At 36.9% G+C, this 22,919-nt stretch overlaps 2 protein-coding genes and 1 long non-coding RNA gene across 4 annotated transcripts; 1 reads left to right on the top strand and 2 right to left on the bottom strand.

The window, feature by feature from the left end:
• The first annotated feature begins 6,118 nt into the window (after positions 1-6,118).
• On the top strand, positions 6,119-11,178 carry LOC127520836 (uncharacterized). 2 transcript variants are annotated; one of them, XR_007932215.1, is made up of 3 exons: positions 6,164-6,757; positions 7,314-7,417; positions 8,319-11,178. It is a non-coding gene; the product is annotated as an uncharacterized LOC127520836 (long non-coding RNA). The 2 variants fall into 2 exon arrangements; XR_007932214.1 differs by lacking the exon at positions 7,314-7,417 and having other exon boundaries at positions 6,119-6,757.
• A 1,140-nt stretch (positions 11,179-12,318) lies between these two features.
• On the bottom strand, positions 12,319-13,845 carry hmx4 (H6 family homeobox 4). Its single transcript, XM_051894239.1, has 2 exons — positions 13,506-13,845; positions 12,319-13,398 (listed from the first exon to the last, which is right to left on the bottom strand). The coding sequence occupies exons 1-2, from the start codon at positions 13,702-13,704 to the stop codon at positions 12,887-12,889; spliced, it is 711 nt and encodes a 236-aa protein (XP_051750199.1). The 5' UTR covers positions 13,705-13,845; the 3' UTR covers positions 12,319-12,886.
• Positions 13,846-15,202: 1,357 nt separating this feature from the next.
• On the bottom strand, positions 15,203-17,291 carry hmx1 (H6 family homeobox 1). Its single transcript, XM_051897670.1, has 2 exons — positions 16,727-17,291; positions 15,203-16,115 (listed from the first exon to the last, which is right to left on the bottom strand). The coding sequence occupies exons 1-2, from the start codon at positions 16,992-16,994 to the stop codon at positions 15,523-15,525; spliced, it is 861 nt and encodes a 286-aa protein (XP_051753630.1). The 5' UTR covers positions 16,995-17,291; the 3' UTR covers positions 15,203-15,522.
• Positions 17,292-22,919: the final 5,628 nt, after the last annotated feature.

Raw genomic sequence — 22,919 nt, forward strand, 5'->3', positions numbered from 1 at the left:
GGCTGTGGACAATGTGAAACATGTATTGTTCTCTGATGAGTCCACCTTCATTGTCTTTCCCACATCCGTAGGAGTTACGGTGTGGAGAAGCCACAAAGGTTTAACACCCGGACTGTTGCTGCCCAGAGTGAAGCACAGGGGTGGATCAGTGATGGTTTGGGTGGCAATATCATGGCATTCCCTACTGTGCTCGATGGGCGCATCACTGCCAAGGACTACCGAACCATTCTGGAGGACCATGTGCACCTAATGCTTCAAACATTGTACCCTGAAGAGGGTGCCGTGTATCAGCATGGTAATGCACCATTACACACAGCAAGACCTGTGACAGAATGGTTTAATGAATATGAAAGTAAAGTTGAACATCTCCCATGTCCTGCACAGTCACCAGATCTGAATATTTTTCAGACACTTTGGGGTATTTTGGAGGAGCAAGTCAGAAAATGTTTTCCTCCACCAGCATCACAGTGAAATCGCATACTTCTCTACCATATAGTAGGCGAAAAACAGTATGTGACAAAAGAAGTATGTCCAAATTCACAGTATTCATAGAAGGCAAAAAGTACCTGTAAAGTATCACGTGATAAAGGCAACATGGCGAATGTAGTATGTCCAGATTACATTCATACTATACACATTCATACTATAGAACATACTTTTTTAGTTGTCGCGAAGTAATTACTTCTCAAGGGAGTATGCGATTTCAGACGCAGCGAGAGTGACCTGGCCACTGTCATAATTATGCTCAGGTTTGGTTTCATTTTCATTGTAGCTTATTCTGTTCTTTTTTTGCCTGCCTTAGTTATATAGTTAGTTTTCCTTTGTTCTCTGTTTCCTGCTACTATAGTTTGTCACATTTGTTACTCATTACTTAGATCCCACCTGTATTCAGTTCATTATCTTGTGTATATAAGCCCTTCAGTTATTTCTTTTTTTTTTCTTTTTTTTTGCTTTTAAATGTTGCTGGTTTTGTTTTTTATTATGCAAACAAAGAATGTGACACTATTTACGTGCAAATTTACAAATACAAGGCCAGAAATACAAGGGCAAATCATAATAGTAATAGTACTAATAATATGAATAATGTGAATATGAATAATAAGGTCCATCTGTGGCCACGACATAAGTTAGTCCCCTGCCCATGTCACGGCACAACGGGGTGTCAGGGAGAGACGCCGTGGGGCACAGGGCCCAAGGCCCACCCCCCATCCCCCAGGACACTTCTGAGGTCACCACTCAAATGCCACGCTTACCCAGTGTTTTTTATTTCATGCATACCTTGTTAAGAATTTAATAGATGCGTACGTATCTCAGCTAATATTTAATGCATTAAAAAAGCAAGGCATGCAAAGCAGAACCAGCCCAAGGCAAGAAATCCCATACAAAATGTGGGGAGATGGCGAGGCCCCAAGCCCCACACCACACCCACCCACAACTAATCCTCACCACACTAGATATGGACTGGGATGTCACGGCCCACTGGCCACCCGAGGCAGGGAGAAAAAAAAATCAAACATTAATTAATCAAATAATTAAATAATCTTTATAAGTATTTAACTAGGTTTAATAATAATCACTAGGAGTAACCAACTGTTTGTATGGTTTAAATTGATTATGGACAATGTCACCTAGTATTCAGAGGGAGGGAGATATTGGGATGTGACATCCCATAAGGATGGATAGTAATTCAGTGACATTTTCTGAAGTAAATCCTATTTTAAGCAATTTCCATCCAGTTAGGTGAAATCTGTGAAGTACCTTATACTGTATGAGTTGCAGTTTGGCATTTTTTTTGTCATGAAGTGTATATTTGTTCTTTCAGGTCTTGATCTGGTGTTATTTGTGTATAGTGCACACTGTTACTTTGATTCCTCTGTTGTTTTGTTAAAGATACTTGACTATTTGAAATACTATCTCTCATCATCCTCGTTGTCGCAAAACCCGTGACAGAGTTGTTTTGGACCCCATTGACTTCAAAATATTTTCTTTTGAGATCCACAGAAGAAAGAAAGTTATACAGGTTTGGAACAACATGAAGGAGAGTAAATGATAACAGACTTTTTTTTTTTTTTTTTTGTCTGAACTATCTCTTTGATGGTTGTCATAGCAGTACAATACTCTGGAACAGCTCAAATATCTCTGGACAGAATCTGTAATATTTCACTAGGGTGGTTTTCTGAGTATCTAGATTTAGCTGCTTATTGAATCTGCAACAGTTTGTCTGTGTGAAGTGATTATGTTAACAACCAAATTGCTAATAAACATTGATAAAATTGTTATGGCCATTGTAAATCACTCACCACTCTATTTATCACTTATAAATTAAACACACTCCCCACAAACCCGAGAAGTACACAAACACTCAGACACACATATTGTGAGTTTGAATGAGCTACTAAAAGCAGATTATTGATCAATGAGTTGAGTGAGAGCAAGAGAGGACAGGAAGGGTGAGAGGAGACGGATTAGACGGTTAATCTCTTGTAAAATAAAGAAGCCGCCGCTGGATCATTGATCAGGAATGGATGACAGCGCTTGGAGTGAAGGAATGAAGGACCTGTACTAATTATCATGCGAGTGAGAATAGCCATGAGATCTATAAGTCGAGACACTGTCCAACGCCACTTGGGGCAAACTAATGCTAATATTCTCTCAGAAAGAACAGCCGAGTCAATACACCTCCATTAGTACATAGACACCCCTTCACTCCTCTCCTCTTTTATCTCATGCTCTTTCGTGCTCTTTTTCGCAAGGCCAAGGAGCCCCTTCTGCACCCATATAAATTTCACCCCTGTCTTTCTGCTGTTCACACACACAGTCTTACTCACAAGCATGCTGGTCACTCAATTCATTCCCCCATTAGTCTCAAGTTTCAGCACTGCTGTGTGTGGAACATTGATTTTGTCTTTTCTGTCACACTAAGTGAGCAATAGACAGCGGTACTGCAAAGGGTTTGAATCCAGTATGAACATATTTAAACATATCAAAGCATAAATTTGTGGCTGCAGTTGATACAGTTAATGTTTCTTTTTGAGAACATCAACATATTCTGTATATGAAAAATGTGCTATAGGGGATTGCTGGTCGTCACGTATTTATATAGTGCCACATCAGTCGAAGTGGAGCATATCTTTATTCGGATCACCATTAACTTCCACAAAGTGATCACTAATCTTCCTTGGATCAGCATATACATGTGAATTAAATTAATTTTACATTTAATTAAAAAATAACAATGTATATTGTGATCAAAAATAAGGATAAAGCTGTTGTAACTTAAATGACCAAAAATTTCTCACATTTTGTTAAATATATGGAATATTATGAATAAGTAAAATCTATGAAATACAAACCATCAAAACAAAAATGATAAACAACAGTAAAAAATACAAAAATATAATATAACATAATATAATATAATATAATATAATATAAAAAAAATGTGCCAGTTTTGTTTGCTTTATGTTGGTGGGAAGCATGTTCCAAGTTTGTCTGACACAGTAAAGCCAAATGGTCCACGCTCACTTGACATGTTTTATACTATACTATATATACAGTAGCCTAGGAAAATTGACATCTTCACCTTTTGTTTAAATATTATTAAATATTTGTTAAAGATTTTGTAAGCACATTTGACTAGTTGTGCTTGAGTCAATTGTTTTATTTGTGATAATGCAATGAAACGTCAAATTGTGCAGATGTAAATTTTTGGCCTGGCTGTCACACAAAGAAATTATAATAACTGATTATGCTGTAGTCAAATCTTTTTAAATCTTTTATGCATTTTTTTCATAGTAAAATAACACCTGTAGCTGTAGTTTGCCTTTTTTTCTTTTTGCCAAATACTTTTGTCAGATAAATACCATAACCAAGTTTAGAGTTTTGTTCATCCTTCATATTTAAAATATTTAAAAAATATAAAATATTTTCGTTTTTTTTTTATTTTATTTTTTACATGGTTTAATTGAACTTGTAGGGTCATTAAAGGGTTAGTTCAGCCAAAAAATGAAAATTCTGTCATTTATTACTCACCCTCATGTCGTTCCACACCCGTAAGACCTTCGTTCGATGAGAATACTTTTTGTGCACCAAAAAAACAAAATAACAACTTTATTCAAGAATATCTAGTGATGGGCGATTTCAAAACACTGCTTCATGAAGCTTTGAAGCTTTACGAATCTTTTGTTTTGAATCAGTGGTTTGGAGCGTGAAAGTCACGTGATTTCAGTAAACAAGACTTTGTTACATCATAAGTGTTTCGAAATTTCAAAGGTTCACATGACTTCGGCAGTTTGATACACGCTCTGAACCACTGATTCGAAACAAAAGATTCGTAAAGCTTTGAAGCTTCATGAAGCAGTGTTTTGAAATCGCCCATCACTAGATATTGTTGAATAAAGTCGTTATTTTGTTTTTTTGGCGCACAAAAAGTATTCTCGTCGCTTCTTAACATTAAGGTAGAACCACTGTAGTCACATGAACTGTTTTAAATATGTCTTTAGTAGCTTTCTGGGCACTGAAAGTATAAATTAACTTGCTGTCAATGCAGGCCTCACTGAGCCACCGAATTTCATCAAAAATATCTTAATTTGTGTTCTGAAGATGAACGAAGGTCTTATGGGTGTAGAACGACATGAGGGTGAGTAATTAATGACAGAATTTTCATTTTTGGGTGAACTAACCCTTGGGTGAACAAATATCCCTGGCAGACATCACTTATGGCCACTACTGTACATATCATGTATGATCAAAGCCAACATATACTTCAACGTGTTAGATCTATCAAACTAATTATGAATATTAAAAATCTAAGTGCACTAAACATTTGGATGATGTCATGTCATTTCCTGACATATCTGGTGGAACCTAATGCATAAATCAGACACCCAAGCTCCCCAGATACTCTAAACACATTTAGCTTTTCACCCTCTCCACTTTCAACTAACACACACACGTGCACGTACCAGATAACTTACAATCAGACAGAGAAGCCTGCTGGTGTTCATACACACATGCACCTCCTCTTTCTCTGTCTCAGTCTTCTGCTTCACTGATCTTCTTTTCCAAAAGGCTCATTGTCCACTAACCCCCATTCAATTTCCTTAAGCGCCAAGCATGGCCCAGGCCACAGAAGTCTACTAAATTAGTAGATCAATAAGCTATCTGAAACTCTTTAGGGGGTATTGAAATGCCCTGTTCTCTTCTCCAGTTGCTCGTCCTAACGAATAGGATGTTGTTTATGTTGTAATGTGCTGTGTCATGGAGTTCTTGTTACAAGTGTCCCCCTGGACCACTGGCCACTTCAGGGACTCGCTCACTCAGTCTCAAATTCAAATTCATATTGGTTTATTGGCGTAACATACTTTTGTACATATTGGCAAAGCATTGCAGAGATACAGTATAGATACAGTATGAGTTCAAATTAAATATTTTTGGGGAAGTTGATGTGATCTGTAGACCTAATTTAAAACTGCTCCACATACTGAATTCTAAGTAATTTGCTAATTATTAGGCTACTTAATTTTGGACATTGCATGACCATTGAAATGAACTAGTGAAGGAAATTTGTATGGATTTTATAATTTTGTAAAGCAACCCTTTTTAATCTCATATACTGTACTTTGTGTGGCAACAAGTAGGTAAGGAATATTTTGCTTTGGGTTTAAAGCCGGCATGAAACGGAAGTTGCGATAGTAGTTTCTTCTCTAGTGTGACATATCCGAGTTAAACGGCTTCTCGAACAAGAAAAAATGTAGGGCGGGTCTTTGTACATCGGGAATTGATTGAATTGTTGTGGTTTGCTAGCTATTGCTGATGATCTCATATATTAGTGACAGGTTGTTCCGCCCTCACACCAGTAAACACATCATCAGAGAAAAGATAAGGCTTGTTCGAGAGGCATCTGTGCTGCGCAGACCGATGGGCGTATGACATCAAAGTACCGCGAGAGCATTTTGGAGAGCATAAGACTCCTTATGCTTTCGAATCGCTCTCGCGGTACTTTGATGCCATTCGTCAATTGGTCTGCGCAGCGCCGATGCATCTCGAGCAAGCCTAATGTCTTTGCAAAATGGAGGGGAAGTTATTAGGCTTGTTCGTCTTGAAGCAGCTGCACAGACCGATCAGTGTATGACATACCGCGAAAGCAATTTTAAAAGCATATGGAGCGTCTGCTCTTTGATCACTCTCGCGGTACTTTGATGTCATACACCGATCGGTCTGTGCAGCGCTGCTTAGTCGAACAAACCTATTTTGATTAAGGATTACAAGGGCACTTGGATGATTTTTTTTTTTTTTTTTTAAATATTGATGTGCATGGATAAATAATTTAATAAACACTGTAATATTCCATTAAAAATAAGGATTGTCCTTTTTGAATTCATGGTGACTTTAAACCCCACGTAACAATCGGAAGAATAATCACGTGATCATAAATGGCGACTTAAGCATGTATGCTACCCTTTAATGGCTTTGAATGTAATTAATTTGCTCACTTGCGTTTGGAACAACGGTTTAGTGTTCCCCTCCCCTCCTTATATAGCTGTTTGACGCTTGAATTTAGGTGGCGTATGCAGTACCGCCTATAAATTTAAGTTTCAAGTAGCCTACTACCACTTGTCATGTAGGCCTATTAATCATCAAATACGAACGACGACGAGATGTTGGTTTTGGAAGGTGAGAAACATTTTAGGCCTACTTGGCAGGTTTCACGTGGAATGCCTTAGAAAGGATGCCGCCTGGAGAAGTAGCCTACAAGGTATGCGTTTACGCTGTGCAGTGCGTTAGTTGAGAGTGCGTGAGAGCGTGTAAAGAGAACATTCTGATGGGCTTTGTTTGGTTATTGATTGTGTCATGTCGCGCACATTGTGCGATCGTTTGGTTAGTATTGCTTGACATTATGTAGCCTACTCCTGAGTAAAATGTCTCGTCGTAAAGACGAATCGCCATAGTTTGTCTTATATGTCAAATATGTCTTATTTTAACTCTCTTTTTTTTTCTCTTTTACTTTCATCAGGTCTCGTTGTTTATTATTATGTGCTTCTACTCTATTATTCTAGTATTATGTGTATCTGTTATTAGCGAGATTTTGACTAGAATCTCTGTCATTTTTTTAGTATTAGTTAGGAAGTATACACAGCTATTTGGGGTGTCCAGGAATTGCAGTACCTAAATTATGGTTGTCCTGATTTTCAAAATCATTATTATGATTTGTTTTGTTACACTTGTGTTTTCTCAATCACCCTCTTTGCTTTGTCCTATTCTTATTTTTATTCTGTATTTCTTATTGTCTTCTCCCCACAACCACATATTAGGGGGGCCCTTTAACTGAGCAATGAGTGGTCTTACCCTCAGGCCAGAGGCACGACCTCTACTCTCTGCGGACCCCCAAACTCCTGCACACACTCTGTCCAACAAAGTCTGTCAACCCTTTTTCATCTTTTTCAAATCTCATCAGTTTGTTTCAACTGTTGCTTTTGTTTTTATTAATTAAAAATTAAACCCATTGTTGTGAACGTCTTGTATCAAATGATGGAGTATGTATACATAAGCTTCTAACTCAGTTAAACAATAGAATGATGTTGAAGAGAAAGGGATAGTTCACCCAAAATTGAAAATTCTGTCATCATTTACTCACCCTAAAGTTATTCCAAACCTGTATTCAATTTCTTTCTTCTGCTGATCACAAAAGAAGATATTTTGAAGAATATAGGTAACCAAACAGTTGATGGACCCCATTGACTTCCATATGGGAAAAATAAATAAATAAATACCATGGAAGTCAATGGGTCCCATCAACTGTTTGGTTACCAACATTCTTCAAAATATCTTCTTTTGTGATCAGCAGAAGAAAGAAATTTAATACAGGTTTGGAATAACTTTAGGGTGAGTAAATGATGACAGAATTTTCAATTTTGGGTGAACTATCCATTTAATGATGTTGATGACTGTTTTACGCTCAGAATAAAAAAAATAATTAAAAAAAGCGTACTTGTGCAGGTAAATGCCTTATGCTGCAACACTTTGTAGGGCTGTTACCATGGATATGACTTGATTATACAAAAATTAAACTAAATGTAAATTGACATTATTTGTTCCTCTTGATCTTGAATGGTTACCATGAGTCTTCATGATGAAGAGAGACTTTTTTCTTTATTAGTAAGGTTACATTTGTAACAAAGTTAACCTACCTTGAGAACAAGGACGTAGTGAAGCCGTAATCAGCTCTGCAAAATAAACAGCAGACGGACGTTGTGTGCCTACAGGATTTAGGGTGCTTTTCTTCGAATCTTAAACTTTTTCTGGTGCTTTCCTTCCAGTTGCCAATGACAACGACCTCTGTTAGAAAACTGAGAAAGGTCTTGAGGTCAAAGTACTTGGAGGACCCCCAGCAACATGGGCCACTTCCTAGTCAGGCAGAACGGTATACACACACACACACACACAAAGTGGGACAATGAGTACAGATGTACATAGACGCAACCACAACCCCCAACTGAGGCTACTTGACCCAGAACTGTGCAGAACATTTTGGACAATGGAAACTCATAACAGAGAATTGCTGACCACACTTCTGTCCACTTTTAAGTTGTTCTTTGTTCTCAAGTATGTGTGTGGATACAGGAGGTATGCAGAATAGTTGACGCTCAGTGAACATCAGCAAGTGATGGACTGTGACAAGGCATGGGGTGGAGAAGAATGGTATGTTCAGCCTAGAACTTGGACTGTGTGTGTGTGTGTAAATGAAAGATTCAAATTAAATTATTAAATTTTTACAGTACTTTTAGTTACATTTGTAAAATAAAAAAGCGCTATACAAAACAAAACAAAACAAAAAAAATTAAATTACCAAAACACAAATTGATTAAAAAAAAAAAAACATATTACAATATTACTTAGTAGGTAACAATTCAAAGCAGTTTCTTTTTTTTTTTTAAATAATGAATGTCTTTGATATGTGAAATTTTCCTCCTGAAAGTTCATTTTGGTTCGATTTGGCAAGTGACTACATAATCACTTCTAAATGGTCAGCCACACCTCTTCCTGTATCGGCTGTCAATCATGCAGACAGCATGTCTGCTTCCAGAGCTCAGGTGCCTTGTGGACTGCTGTTGTCAAGCGCAAGCATCAGAGCACTCGGAAATGTGAGAGTCTCTGGCGGCCGACAGGAGGCCACTTTAGGAGATGCTATCTCGAGGACCCAAACACCCGACACACTCGCTAACGCACACACACACACACACACACACCTTTATAATGACACTGACACATTTGCACCTATATGCGCACACAAATGCTCTTGGGAGTACCTGGTTGATTCAGCTGAAGTTCGAATGGTTTGGGGCATTAATTACACACTCAAACATTAGACCAGAACATGAATATAGTATGTTAGCCTCAGTTTCTTCCAGATTTATTGCTTTTAAGTAAAACAAAGTCATAGATAATAAGTTTAACCCTTAATGTAAAGAAGATGATCCTGCCTTTTAAAGAAATTAATGGATTTCAAATATATATATATATATATGTGTGTGTGTGTGTGTATATATATATATATATATATATATATATATATATATATATACACACATACATACATATGTGAAAATGACTCTTGAAACTTGAAACCATCATTTATTCTAGTTAAAGGTGCTATTAATCAATACTATAGTACAGAGACATCCATAACCCGCTGTAGTCATTGATACCCCTAAACCTGTACATATGGCATGTTTGTGTTGTGGTCTCTTTGATCAGGCCTTGGTTTTAATGGATTTTTCTCCTCCTTTTGGCCATGGGACCAGAGAGGGCAGGGATATAAAGTGGAGGGGTGGAAGGTCATTTGAACCTTGTGGTTTTGGAGCAAAGTGCAGGACGACAGAAGGTGTTCTCCCTGTATTGAGACATCACTCTCTCACAGAGACAGGAAGTCTGCTCTCCCCCTCCCACTTACACATATATGCAGACTCTAGACCATTAACAGATCCCATGCGTTAATGGGCAGTATTGTAGCAATAGATGGAATGGAGTTGGGTATCCAATACTGAAATCACAGTGATTATCTTGCCACCTCAGAACCAAACTGGAATCCCTGCCTGGTTGAAAATGGCTTAAGTAAAGTGGACAGCGTCACTGTACTTTGGCACTTTGGCCCTAAGGCTCCAAGTATTTGGTTACCTTATATGGAGAAATGCTAATGTGTGATAGACTATGAGACTGACAGTGGTGGTGTAGAAGTTACTGTTGACCTAGCTAAAATAAGTTTTGATTGAGACTAGATGGACGAACATGAGATTTATTTTTTGTTTAAAATACTAATCTTATTTTTAGATTCAAAAGTTCTCTTAGTCTGATGCACTGATCAGAATCTATAGTAAAATACACTATAAGTGGTGAGTTTTTCCGTAGTAATATTCAAAATGATATTTTGACTATGTGGTTACATCATTGCTACAAAGCATTTAACCCATTAATGCTTGGTGTTTAAAATATTAAGACTTATGCAAAGGTTGAGGTATTAAACAGTTTTTCAGCTGCAATGTTGCATACTGTAATGTTATCCAGCAAGTTGTCAAAAGCTTCCAAAGTTTGTCTGCTTGTACATTTGTTTTTAAAACATTTATTGTCACCCAAAATATATATGTAATTGAGCTTTCAGGAACTTTAGGTTAAGGTTAAAATCCATGAAAAATTAAATTACACAATTTTCATTCTATTTAAAATCCACATTTACAGTAATGTCACTAATCCTAAACAAGATTCAAGTATACGTAAAGTTAAATTTTAGTATGTTGACTTTAGGTTTTATTTTGCTCTATAGTTTTAATGTTTTTTTTTTTTTTTTTTTTTTTTTACACTGGAAAAATTGGTAGAAGCCTCTGACTCAAAATGATTCAGAAATGAATGGGAATGTATATATGAAAATGAGTGGTTTTCTGTTTTATGGTGATAGCTTGGTAACGTTAGTTTTAAGTTATTTTTAGGCTCAATGTTTTTCAACTTTGCATTGCTTGTGTAAAAGTTCTATTTTATAGAAGTGTCGTTTTCAGTGACAGGCTTTTGAAAACCTTTTTAAACATCATTCCAAGATCTGTTCGATGTTTAAAAATGTTCATGTTATTAGAGAATTTTTATGTTATCTGTATTCTATTTTATAAATAAATTGACATCTCTGTTTCACTTTATGTGATTAATTTCCTAATCGCTGCAGTCGAGTTTAGAGTAGGCTAAAAATTAAACCGGAATCTGTAATGGTATGTTCTTCTATAAAGGAGATTATCCTTCAGCGTTTTAGCCTCGTTTACAAACAACTAATTTTGCCGTTATCTAACCAATAAAATTAAACGCGTAAGCTACAGGTTATCTCTCTTCGTTATCCTCGACCAAATAACGTCAGTGAACACTTTCTCTCTCTCTTTTTTTTTTTTTTTTTTTGGAAAAAAATTATTAGTTGTTTACCATTGCTAGAGAGAAAGAAGATGGCCCGTTTGCCACGTCTTCAACTCAGCGTCTGAAAGAATTAATTTAGGTCAAGAATGAATCGCAGAGCTGAAGAACGGGACCCAAACGACGACAGGCACCTTATTGGGTTTCAGTCGTTTATAGAAAACATACCGTGGCCTAACATGACCTCACTAGAAATAAGGATTTGAGAACAGTATCTCAGTAAATTCATATTCTTTTCAGAAGGCCTAATCACTGTTTTAACTGACATTTATTTTCATCACTCGTGAACACGCAGATTGAGCTTGTTTAAGCCACAAATAACAAACTTTTTAAACTTTGTATCTGTCACAAACATAAATTAATCTCAGCTATTCGTTTGAAAAGGTATTAAATGAACCCTGTCTGAGTAGTTTACTCCTATGGCGTAAAACACTGGTTTATAATATCTAAAACTGCATGCAAAAATTCAGTAGCGCTGTTTAAAGCCTATTTTACACTAATGTTTATTGATATGCACTTTACTTCACTGTTAGGCAATACATGCCCGAGTTTTAAATACTTATTGTAATTTAGAGGACATATCCTCAGGTGGAATTAGCCGCCTGTGAGGTCTGTAAATAATATGCTTGGTCGTCGGAATTTGTTCGGATTTTGTTGGCTTGCCATAGATAATTCCTCAAGAACTGTAACATTGTTAATGAGACTCACGTGTTTAATCAACATCCGCGGGTGTGACCTAGTTTGGATTGATAATTGGGCCTATAACTGATTCAATATCAAAACAATATAACGTTCTAAATTGGATTAAAATCAACAAGTTACTAGTACAAAAACAGGCAGGACACAAAAGTTTTCTTTTGAAGCAAGTGTAAAACAGAAGATTTAATGACACTCGATAAAATACTGGTAGCCTATACTTAATTGGCCAAGTTATGCTGGAAAGGAATTAAAACGATAAAAATCTAAAAGGAATAAACATACAAACATGCGTAAAATGTAAATTAACCAATACATTCACTTAAATACGTTTTCATTGCTCATTTTAAAATTAGAGGGCCATTTAAAATACAAATGCATGCATCAATAATCTATCTTTGGCAGAGATGTAATAATAATAATAATAATAATGTAAACTGTAAAACATTTGTGTTATAATTCCCTGCCCTGCGAGGACAGGATGATTGGCACTGGCATTTCTGCCAGTATGGCTGGGGTATAGGTGTTATTTTTATATAAAATTTTGTACAGCATACAATAAATAAAATAGGTTTTGCATAGAAATGCAAGCCAGCTTCTTTACTGACCAATAGCTCAACAATGTTCTCAGCAAAACACTCAAAAAGGCAGATAATGCTTATCAAAATTTAAGTTGGGCCGTGTTGTCGGTTCTGTTTAGAAGAGCTAAGAAAACTGTGTCCCTTGCGCCAGGGTCTTTTCTAAGTCATATATCTCCATCAAACATGCTGAAGTACTTGCTGGCATTCGAGAAATAAAAGTAAGGCGCGCTACCTCCAGGATACACGACTGGCAGAGGCATTGGAAGCATGCACCTTCCGAGAAGATTATTCTCTTTATATAAAGCTGGGAGCGGTACCGTCTTTCCAATGTCACCGAAATCGCTATTCGGTCCCTCCAGTTCAGTAGACAGTTGTCTTTTTAATTTATTCCGTCGATTCTGAAACCAGATTTTGACTTGAGTCTCGGTGAGCTGTAAAGAGTTCGCCAGGCAAGCGCGCTCTGCGCTACTCAGATAGCGTTTCATGTCAAACGTAGATTCCAGTTGGAAGATCTGTCTTTTTGAAAATATAGTGCGCGTTTTCTTTTTCGTCATCAGTTTATTCTTCTTGCCGTTGTTCTTTTGTTGCGCGTCGTCGCAGCTGTCCGTGCTCTCGCTGCGCACGTCGACGGTTTTGAGCGCGCCCACTCTCCCATCTCCGTCTATGGTGACTTTATCTGAAAGCCAGGCAAATGCTATATTCGTTCAAAAAATTACAGCACTACTAATAGCATATTATAGCAGCATATTTTGTGCCAAAAAATAAAATAAAAAACAATCTTACCAATGGCGTGCAATCTTGACTCTTCTTTGCATGGCCCCTCGCTCTCTCCGGGATGATGCAGACAGCCATCCCGACACACTACAAGCGAAGTCTTTGAATGACAGCTGTCAAAGTTTCTGCTGCTCGACTTGGAGTTGAGAATATTATCAATGGTGAACTTCAAAGAAGCGGGTCGACATGACGCTTCCTCCTTGCTCATATTCTCCGTTAGATGCGGGGTCCTTGTTGTCCGTGTCTCTTTTTTTGCCGTGTCGTAAACTAACGTCTCGATTCTCCGAACACCATCGCTCCACGACGTGCAGTGCTGCTGCGTTTGCCTTGACTGTTAGTCCACTGACCGGAAGAACAAGATTCTCCATCGTTTATTGGTCACGAGAATCAGACAGCACGGCGGCCAATGGCAGAGGGGGGTGGGAGCTTGAGCTCAGACCTATCCAGACATCTGGCACACATACTTTAATATATGAATCACGCTGCTTACTGTTTTTAACGATTGCTCTTAAGAAAAGGAAAGGAATTTCAGGTTTTAGCAGAGGCCGATTTTGCGGTCTTTGCCAGCTCGTTTGATGACTCTTTTGGGGTGTCAGTTTGAGAATAAAGGGAGCTTAGGCTATGACTTTTTTTCAGTTGAACTTTCAGTTCCCACTTAAGTTAATTATCACATTATTATAAAATAATGGTTTAACTTCTTGCACGTCATTGGTGTGTGTATAAGATTAAATTCCGATTTGCAACTTTGGTTATTTACCAAAGTTTCATTAGTTTTTTTTTTTTTTTTTCCCTCAGTATTTTTTATTTTATTTTTTATTTTTGTGGTAGTGCATTGTTTTTTGGAAGAAACAAGCATGTTCTTTTGAGCTATCTCAGCCGTAGGCTACAATGTAGACTATTACAAAAATGAACGATGACCCTCACTTTTTCCATTAGTATATTCAAGTTATTTTTACTATATTTCTTCGTCCTTTAATAATTTATCTAATGATTGTGTATTGGACCATTGAAAGCATACATGGACAATAATGTTGTAATAAATATTTTTTTTTTATTGAACACTTAGTCAGTCACCACAATTAAGATTTCATTGTCTTTTCACCTTCTTAACAGGGAAGACGATCAAAATAGTCCCTGAAATACTTCTGAAACCATTATAAACTATAATGATATGATTTTGTATGTCTAAATATAATAAAATAATGTTGTCCCAAACAACATTATTTAAATAGGCTAATATTTTTAGATCATTATTCTGTTGTCAAAGTGAATATGCCCAGTCGCGGCCTACTTTAGATAAGTAGAGATTTATTTGTGAACCCATGTATACGTACATACATTTGACATAATTAGGCATTATTCGTTTAAATTTGATTATGTAAACTGTACATATTACATTCAACTGAGTGTTTTGATTTACTATTGCATTTTCTGTTTTGTTCGTAGACTGTGTAGGTAGCCTATAACAGGGCCTATTTAAACCACATCTTTTTCTTTGTGAAGCATGATTACTGCATTGTGCTGTGAAAATTGGCTAAATTTGATTTACTAGCTAATTTAGAAAATACCCAGAATAATCCAGATCATCTGGACACCTGTGGAAGTATATTTTGCATGATGATTGGTTTTCAACATGTTCAACATTCGTCTTTAAACGTCTTAGAAACCCATTTACAGAAAAATCATATTGCTTTAACGTGATTCGTTTATTTAATTTTATAATGTGAAAAAGTGACAACTTATAAATCGGTGGTTCTGAATAAAAATATATTTGCACAAAGCAAGTGTTGCCCTTATTTTGCATACAGGTGAGGGCCTCCATGCACAGAAGACTATATATTATAGACATAACAGTGGCAATTAACACAAACTTGTCTCTCTCGAGATCTTGTGATGAGTGTTTTCTTTTCTTTGGATGGAGCAGACATTATACTGAAGTTGCATGATAAGTTATTGCACCATTCAAAATCATTAATGATAATTGTCATTGGGCCACTATTGTCAATATACTGTCAGTCTCCCAAGATCAGACAAGGCCTGTCATCTGCGATGTTATTAAATTCATTGAATGAGCAAAGGACGATAACGGATAGTTCACTGAATTTGAGAAGCCCATGATTGGTGGCGAGACTGGAGACACGTTAAAACTGAGTGTCGACATGGGTGTCGTTTTATCGTGGTACAAGATGGGCACCCGTACAATCCGTTGGGAGTTGTGGTTAAAATTAACAGCCTCTAAATCCGCGGCCAACTGTCTTTTCCATTTGTTTCGGCGGTTCTGGAACCAGATCTTCACTTGAGTCTCTGTCAGGTGCAGGGAGGCCGCGAGACCCGCGCGCTCAGAACTACTAAGGTATCTCTTCATGTCGAAAGTGGATTCTAGCTGGAAGACTTGGCTTCTGCTGAACACAGTTCGGGTCTTTTTCTTCCGGGCCGAGCCTGGCTCGGAAGTGTCGGGACCTGAACGTTCATCGAAGAGCTGTCGAGCGTCCTCACCCTCGTCAACCACACACTCGCTCGTTTTTCGGTCTACTGCTCCATCAAGAAGCTCAGAGGCCACGGGGGTGTCCCTGTCGCTGCGGCAATGTTCACTGGAATTGCGGGTTTCCTCTCTTGGACCTGAATGGTGATTGAAATAAATGTATAAGTGTTTAAGAATTGCACGTGTATTGTATTTGATCAGACTGATGTTGCCAACGTGATATCAAAAATCTGCTCTCTCTTTAGCTTGTAATCTAGGCCCGATCCCTTATTTGTGTAATATTGTGTAGCCTATCCATCTATATAAGCAGCCAACTCTCTCCCTGTGGCTTTCACAGCTTTACAGAGTTAACGAATCAGACAAACCAATTGCACTTTTAAGCCTTTAACGAGTTTGGGAAGTCTTTCATTGCGACTCGGCTGCTCTGCACATTCGAGTTGCTTTTGTTGGTTTTACCTAATGAGGCTTAAAGCTAATGTGGACCTGCCAGTGGCATAATTGCTGCTGTGTACTAACACGGAGAATAATTATTAATTTGGGAACTAATAATGAGCAAGTCAGCCTGTTTCCATCAATGAAAATCACAGCTCATTCGAGCTTGTGCACTCATTTAAATTAAGTCATCAATGTAGAGATCACTGTTCTGTTTAAGAAATCTTTATAGTTTTTCCACTTATAGGCTTCTTGATTTTTAACAATAACTGAGGAGTTTTGAACAATAAACAAGTCTGTGTATCCCGCAACTTACTCTCAAGGGTTTCCCGTCCAAACCACTCCAGAGGTGATTGTGTGCTCCGACACATCTCTGTCTTGAAGCATGTACTTGATGCTTGACTGCACATTTCTTTCCGATACGCCTTAGTGCTGCCCTTAACAATTTCTCTGTCCATGCCATCGTTGTCCTTTATAAGACGGACAGACTTTTCTGTCCGACAAGAGCCAAGTAAATTCTCAATAAAAAATGACGAGCCCCTGGATGTGGTGGAAGTATGCTGTTGTTGGCTTTTGTCATGCATTTCTCGTACAAAAATACCAGTTACAGCAATCGGCGGAGGATTCGCGAATACTTCTAAGCAAAGAGCAACGAATCCTTTCTCTCCGGATATCCCCGCTCAACCATCGCTTAGATGAAATCCTTCGTGCGTCCACGCCGCCAGTACAGAGAGAAGCGGGCGCTGTAGTAGGCTAAAGAAAAATCCAAGTTAAGTCAAATGCTTAACAAGCGGAGGGCATTCTGCTATTGGACGATCACAATAGCAAATGGGATTACTCGTGAAAGGGTATTACCGGCTCCAGTTCGACATCGCTTTTGATCGTGCCTCAGGGTCGGTGGAACCCCTGTCACAGAGGGCTTTATGTGGGTCAATTAGGGAGCAAATCAAAATACAGATAGTGGCTCAGCGCATCGCGTCAGCTGGGGATCTCTCAGAATCGGATGCTGCTCCGTCTATTGGTCGGATGGGTCTCTACATCACAACGACGTTGCAGCAAACGCCACTGTTTGGCAGCGAAACAACCTTCTTCGGGGCATCCCAGGATGTGTTTGGCTAATGCATTAGTCAAGTAATATATTTAAGCCACAACTAAACATTTTATTATTATTATTATTATTATTATTATTATTATTGGAACTCATGATGATCTGTAAACACTAAACCTTTTTAGACCATCCTTATTAGACGTTTATTTACTGACCCATGAAATTGGTTAAAAAATATTTTTTCGAGCGTTAACAGTGAATTGCAATTAAGTTCTTCGCCCTGACTACTCTAATCGGACAAATACATTATGCATTTGGTTTTCTTTTTAAATCTTAGTGATTCCCATTTGAGTGCATGTCATTTGCAAGCGTAGAATTTGCATCGCCATATAAATAGAAAAACAGAACTTGCCAACAATTCTAAATCTTTGTTAAAGATCATTATAAATATATTTTAGCACCCCGTACTGGCACGAAGTAATAATAATGAGGTATTTTTTAGGCCTGCGCTCTTAGAAGAAAATGTTCTATATAGAACCTTAAAGGGTTCTGTCAAGTGCTTCATAGAACCTTTAATGATTGGGTTCCCATCATGGCATAATTTTATGGATTTAGTTTTAATTGATTAATTTGGTTTTAGTTCATTTTTAAATGTTATGAATTAAACCACTCGTAAACATACTTTATCAGTAAAAAAAAAAAAAAACATTAAACATAAAAGTATTATGCAATCATTTAAGACATTTCTCTACCTTTTTGGCATAAAGTGTTCTTTAAAATTGAGTCAAGAACCCTGTGGTTTTATATTGAATCCCTGCAGTGTTGTTAGTTGCTATAAAGCATAAAAACAAAACCATGCAGTGCTTCCAAAAGTGTAAATAGCTGTTACCTGATTCTTAAAATTACTTTCATTTGGTGTAACGTGATATATTTGTTTAGGTTCTGGTATGTTGAATAAAACGTTGGACTTAAATTTTAAAAGCCATGTGATTTTTATCACATGGCAAATGGGTTGTTTGACAAAACATTTTTACAGCATGTTTGCAACACCTAGCCTAATAAAATATAGCCTAACTAAATTAAAAGTAGTTATAATTACTGAAAATAAACTATAAAGAATTTGTTTTATTGGTTTTATTTTATCTAAAATATCTGTGATTTGACGCTATGACATCAGGACAGCAGCTCAAATCCTAGTTTCAGATAAATAACACACTATTCTGGCCTAAAGAAAACCTAACATAAACTTATTTCAGTGATCATGATTTAGCGAGGTCATAGCGTAATCCTCTTCCGTACTTTTAAATTAGTAAATAGCGTGAAATGGAGTAGACTACTTCTTCAGTTAAGTTAATACATGGAAGATAAATACAAAACTCATACAATACATACAATTAAAAAAAGAAAAAGAGAGAGAGAGAAGAAAATAATAATTAAAAGAGAGAGAGAGAGAGAGAGATTAGCTATTGCTGAAGTGCAACTGTGAAATTCCTGGATTTTGAAAATAAGTTATGAACATTTCGTTGTTATCTTTGACGTGATTTATTGTGCGATCTTTTTGCTAAATGTAATGTTTTAATACTTATTAGACATTATTATTGTGGTGGACTTCGTATAAGCGTATATTTATTATATGAGTCATAGTCTTTTTTTTTTCTTTTTTTCTTTTTCTTTTTTTTATACAAAGATATTGCATAAACCTACGTGAAGGTGAAAGGTGGTAATAATGATGATGATAATAATAATAATAATAATAATACACATGTAATAATATAAAAGACACTACAAGCACAAAAGGAATTGCTGTCAGCTCATGGTCTATGCTGATTAGTTCATATACATGACAAATACGTTTATTTCGTCTGATGTCAAAAATGTATGATAACAATGTGTGCAGATGTATTTTCTATAAGATTTTCGTTTACATGGACATGTAACAACTGTGACATTAGGAAAACCCTAACATTATATCAGCGCACATGATTTAGCAAGTTCACACCATAATCTTCTTCCGTAGCCTACTTTTTAATTTCTGTATGGATAGCGTGAAATTGAGAACTTTGTTACATCCTTTAACTTAAATTGTGTTATATAGGCTATCAAGAATTTGGAAGCTTCAGTATCTTTAAATCATATTGTTGAAGCGCTAAATGTTTTTTTTTTTACGTCACTGCTATTCATGGGTTTTATAAAAACCGATTTCGGAATTTGCTGTTTAAAGTGCAGAATTTTATTTTCCTAAAATTACCAAATTAATAAGAATATATAATAAAATATATATAAAGTTAGATTCTTGTCAACGGAGTGGCGTAGCTATATTTCTGTTTTTCTTTCACAACAGATAACAGACAAAAAAGTAGGCCTATTCGTTAACGGCTTGTAATCATTGTGTTATTGATTTCAGTAAAGTCGAGTAAATTATATAGTCTGTCTCTTTTATTATTACTACTATTATTATTATTACATATTGGCCTATTTGAGGACTTATTTGCTCAACTGGGACCATCAACTATCTTGGAAAATTTAATTTAGTGTAAGAAAACACCTCATTTTTGGCATATATGCTTCAGCCAGACATAAGCTACACTTGGCATGGTATCCTGCAACAGGCAACAATAGGAAATGCCACATCAAATGCACTTACTTTAATTAAACAGGCTTCAAGTTTGAAAATCCATATTGTGATACATATGGCGTCAAGCAAAAGTATGTCTAGTGTGTTCTCTGCAGGACAGTGGTGCCTGTTTGCCTGTTAAACCATGGGCGACATCACCACTTAACCCACTTATTGCAGGTTTTGATGTATTGACTGAGGTTCACTTTTTACTTCTCTTCTTTCCTCCTTTTTCTTCCTATGAGTGAGAGGCAGAGATTATTTAGCTCATATTACTGTGTGTACTTCGGCACTTTCTCTGATATGGCACCAAATCCGACCCCCTGTATGTGAGAGCAGACAGCCCCTGGCCTCATGGGCATGTAACCCCACTGATCCTTATCCAGACTGGCATGGCCTTTTCACACTGGTGACCAGTACTGAGACCTTTAATGCTCCCCTCTCCCTCTTTTTCTCCCTATCTCTTTTACTTTTTCCCTCTCCCAACACACATTATTTTTTTTCCATTTATTTAACTACCCTTTGCCCTCATTGTCTTTCACTATATGTCACAATTCTTTCCCATCACATGAACTCATCCCTCCCCCATTTGTCCTCATGTTCACATGATATCGCTATTCTCCTAATAAGCTTCAAAAACCACATGGTGTAACCATATTTCTTTCCTGGAGCCAGAAAGGAAACAGGCCAAATAAATTGAAATCAAGAAAAGGTAACATGGTTTTCTTCTGTGCCTTCATTTTTGCTTCTGTTTGTTAAGCTCCTTGTGTATTTTCCTCTGGGCATGTTATGATGGCTCAGTCTAAGCTCTCTTCAGGGGCGTACAGTACTTTATGAATAGAGAGTATTAAAAGACTTTTATATACAGATTAGCATATGACCCAGTTCAGCTGAACTCTCCATCCAAACGGTCACCCAGTTGCATCTTGAAAAAGTGGTTTGTTGCTATATAATCTTTAGTCTCCTCTAGTAATTCAGTCTGGATATCATTATGACTATAATAATTCCATGGTCACTTCTTTCTGCTCTGACCACAAATCTTGTAACTATGTTGCATTTACATAGGTCAATCTTTGACAGTTGAAAGAATTCTAGTATGCCTTAAATCCGTCTTTGCTTTGAAGTGGTGCCATATGGGTGTCTACGAAGCCCCATCTATTGGTGGGGTTACAGTATAGCAGGTATAAGATATGCAGTTGTGGTTTATCCCACTACTTTAGTCATTATCATGGTGTGCCATTAGCAAAAGAGCTTATTATTTTTAAATACTCTATAATTATGATAAGTCTGCCTTTCAGATATTCCTCATGTGGAAAAAAAATCTAAGTGAGGACAAGTATGTTAAAGGATTAGTTCACTTTAAAATGAAAATTATCCCAAGCTTTACTCACCCTCAAGCCATCCTAGGTGTATATGACTTTCTTCTTTCTGATGAACACAATTGGAGTTATATTAATAAATATCCTGATGCATCCAAGCTTTATAATGGCATTGAGCGGGGCCAACGAGTATGAAGCTCAAGAAAGTGCTTCCATCCATCATAAACATACTCCACACTGTTAATAAAGGCCTTCTGAAGTGAAGCGATGCGTTTGTGTAAGAAAAATATCCATATTTAACAAGTTATAAAGTAAAATATCTAGCTTCTGCCAGACCGCCTTCCATATTCAACTTAAGAAAAAAGCGTAAGTTGAATAGGGAAGGCGTAGGGCGTAGTGTAAGCATTTTGAATTGTGAGAGGCGTTACACTTTCTTCGTAAGTTGAATACGGAATGCGGTCTGGCGGAAGCTAGATATTTTACTTTAAAAGTTGTTAAATGTGGATATTTTTCTTACACAAACGCATCGCTTCGCTTCAGAAGGCCTTTATTACCCCCTGGAGCCGTGTGGAGTATATTTATGATGGATGGATGCACTTTCTTAAGCTTCATACTCATTGGTCCCGTTCACTACCATTATAAAGCTTGGATGTGTCAGGATAATTATTAATATATCACAGATTGTGTTCATCAGAAAGAAGAAAGTCAAATACACTTAGGATGGTTTGATTGTGAGTAAAGCTTGGGGTAATTTTCATCAAGATACATTTACTTGAGAAGCAAAATGACAAGATATAGTCTTTTTTCCCCCAAAAAATCATCGAAAAATTAAGTGACTTTTACTTATTTTACCTGCGAATTAAGTTTATTTTCTTACCTTATTGGAAGATATTTTTCTTGGTTTAAGTACAAACTTAATTTTGATAGTTTTTTTTTTTCTTTAAGAAAACAAGACTTAATACCTTTAAGTTTTTGCTTTGCAATAAAGTATAGTATAGTGTGTATTTGTGCTGTAAAACAATCAAAAAAAAATTTTTTTTTTTTTTTTTTTGCAGTGTAGGGCAAAAAATTAGCACCATGTCACTAACCCTTTGTTACAAACAAGTTGTTTCAGTTCAGAAACAATAGTTAATTAGAAGTTCTCAAATACATTTACAAAAAGTGTTAAACAGCATTGTCTGTTTCTTTACAGCATCTCTTTTGTACAGCAAGAAATCTTGAAACCATGAGAGACAGTAAGGGACTCTATTCCATAAACTCAAACCCATTTTTTTTTTTTAAAGATTAGTTTTCACCCGAAATATGAGCCAAGGTCAGGGCAACTTCTGTGTTGTTGCAGGAATGTTTGTTTGTATGCCCGGCTGCACCGATGGGTGGCATGCATGATATTTGTGCACAGACAGAAGTTCAGTCAGTCATGACTTCTGTATGATCGTTAAGGACTGTTTGCTGTTTCCTAAAAGACAGTAGCCGGGTTCAATCTTACCCGGGCTATTCTTCTGTAGCCTGGACCCTTCATTTGACCCAT

The sequence above is a fragment of the Ctenopharyngodon idella genome, chromosome 1 (genome assembly GCF_019924925.1).
Source record: "Ctenopharyngodon idella isolate HZGC_01 chromosome 1, HZGC01, whole genome shotgun sequence".
Classification (NCBI taxonomy): domain Eukaryota; kingdom Metazoa; phylum Chordata; class Actinopteri; order Cypriniformes; family Xenocyprididae; genus Ctenopharyngodon; species Ctenopharyngodon idella.

Coding starts and splice junctions, on each gene's coding strand:
- hmx4 (XM_051894239.1), bottom strand. CDS start 13,704: ATGAGCAAGGAGGAAGCGTCATGTCGACCCGCTTCTTTGAAGTTCACC. Junction 13,399..13,505: donor GTCAAGATTGCACGCCATTG/GTAAGATTGTTT, acceptor CCTGGCTTTCAG/ATAAAGTCACCATAGACGGA.
- hmx1 (XM_051897670.1), bottom strand. CDS start 16,994: ATGCATGACAAAAGCCAACAACAGCATACTTCCACCACATCCAGGGGC. Junction 16,116..16,726: donor TGGACGGGAAACCCTTGAGA/GTAAGTTGCGGG, acceptor ATCACCATTCAG/GTCCAAGAGAGGAAACCCGC.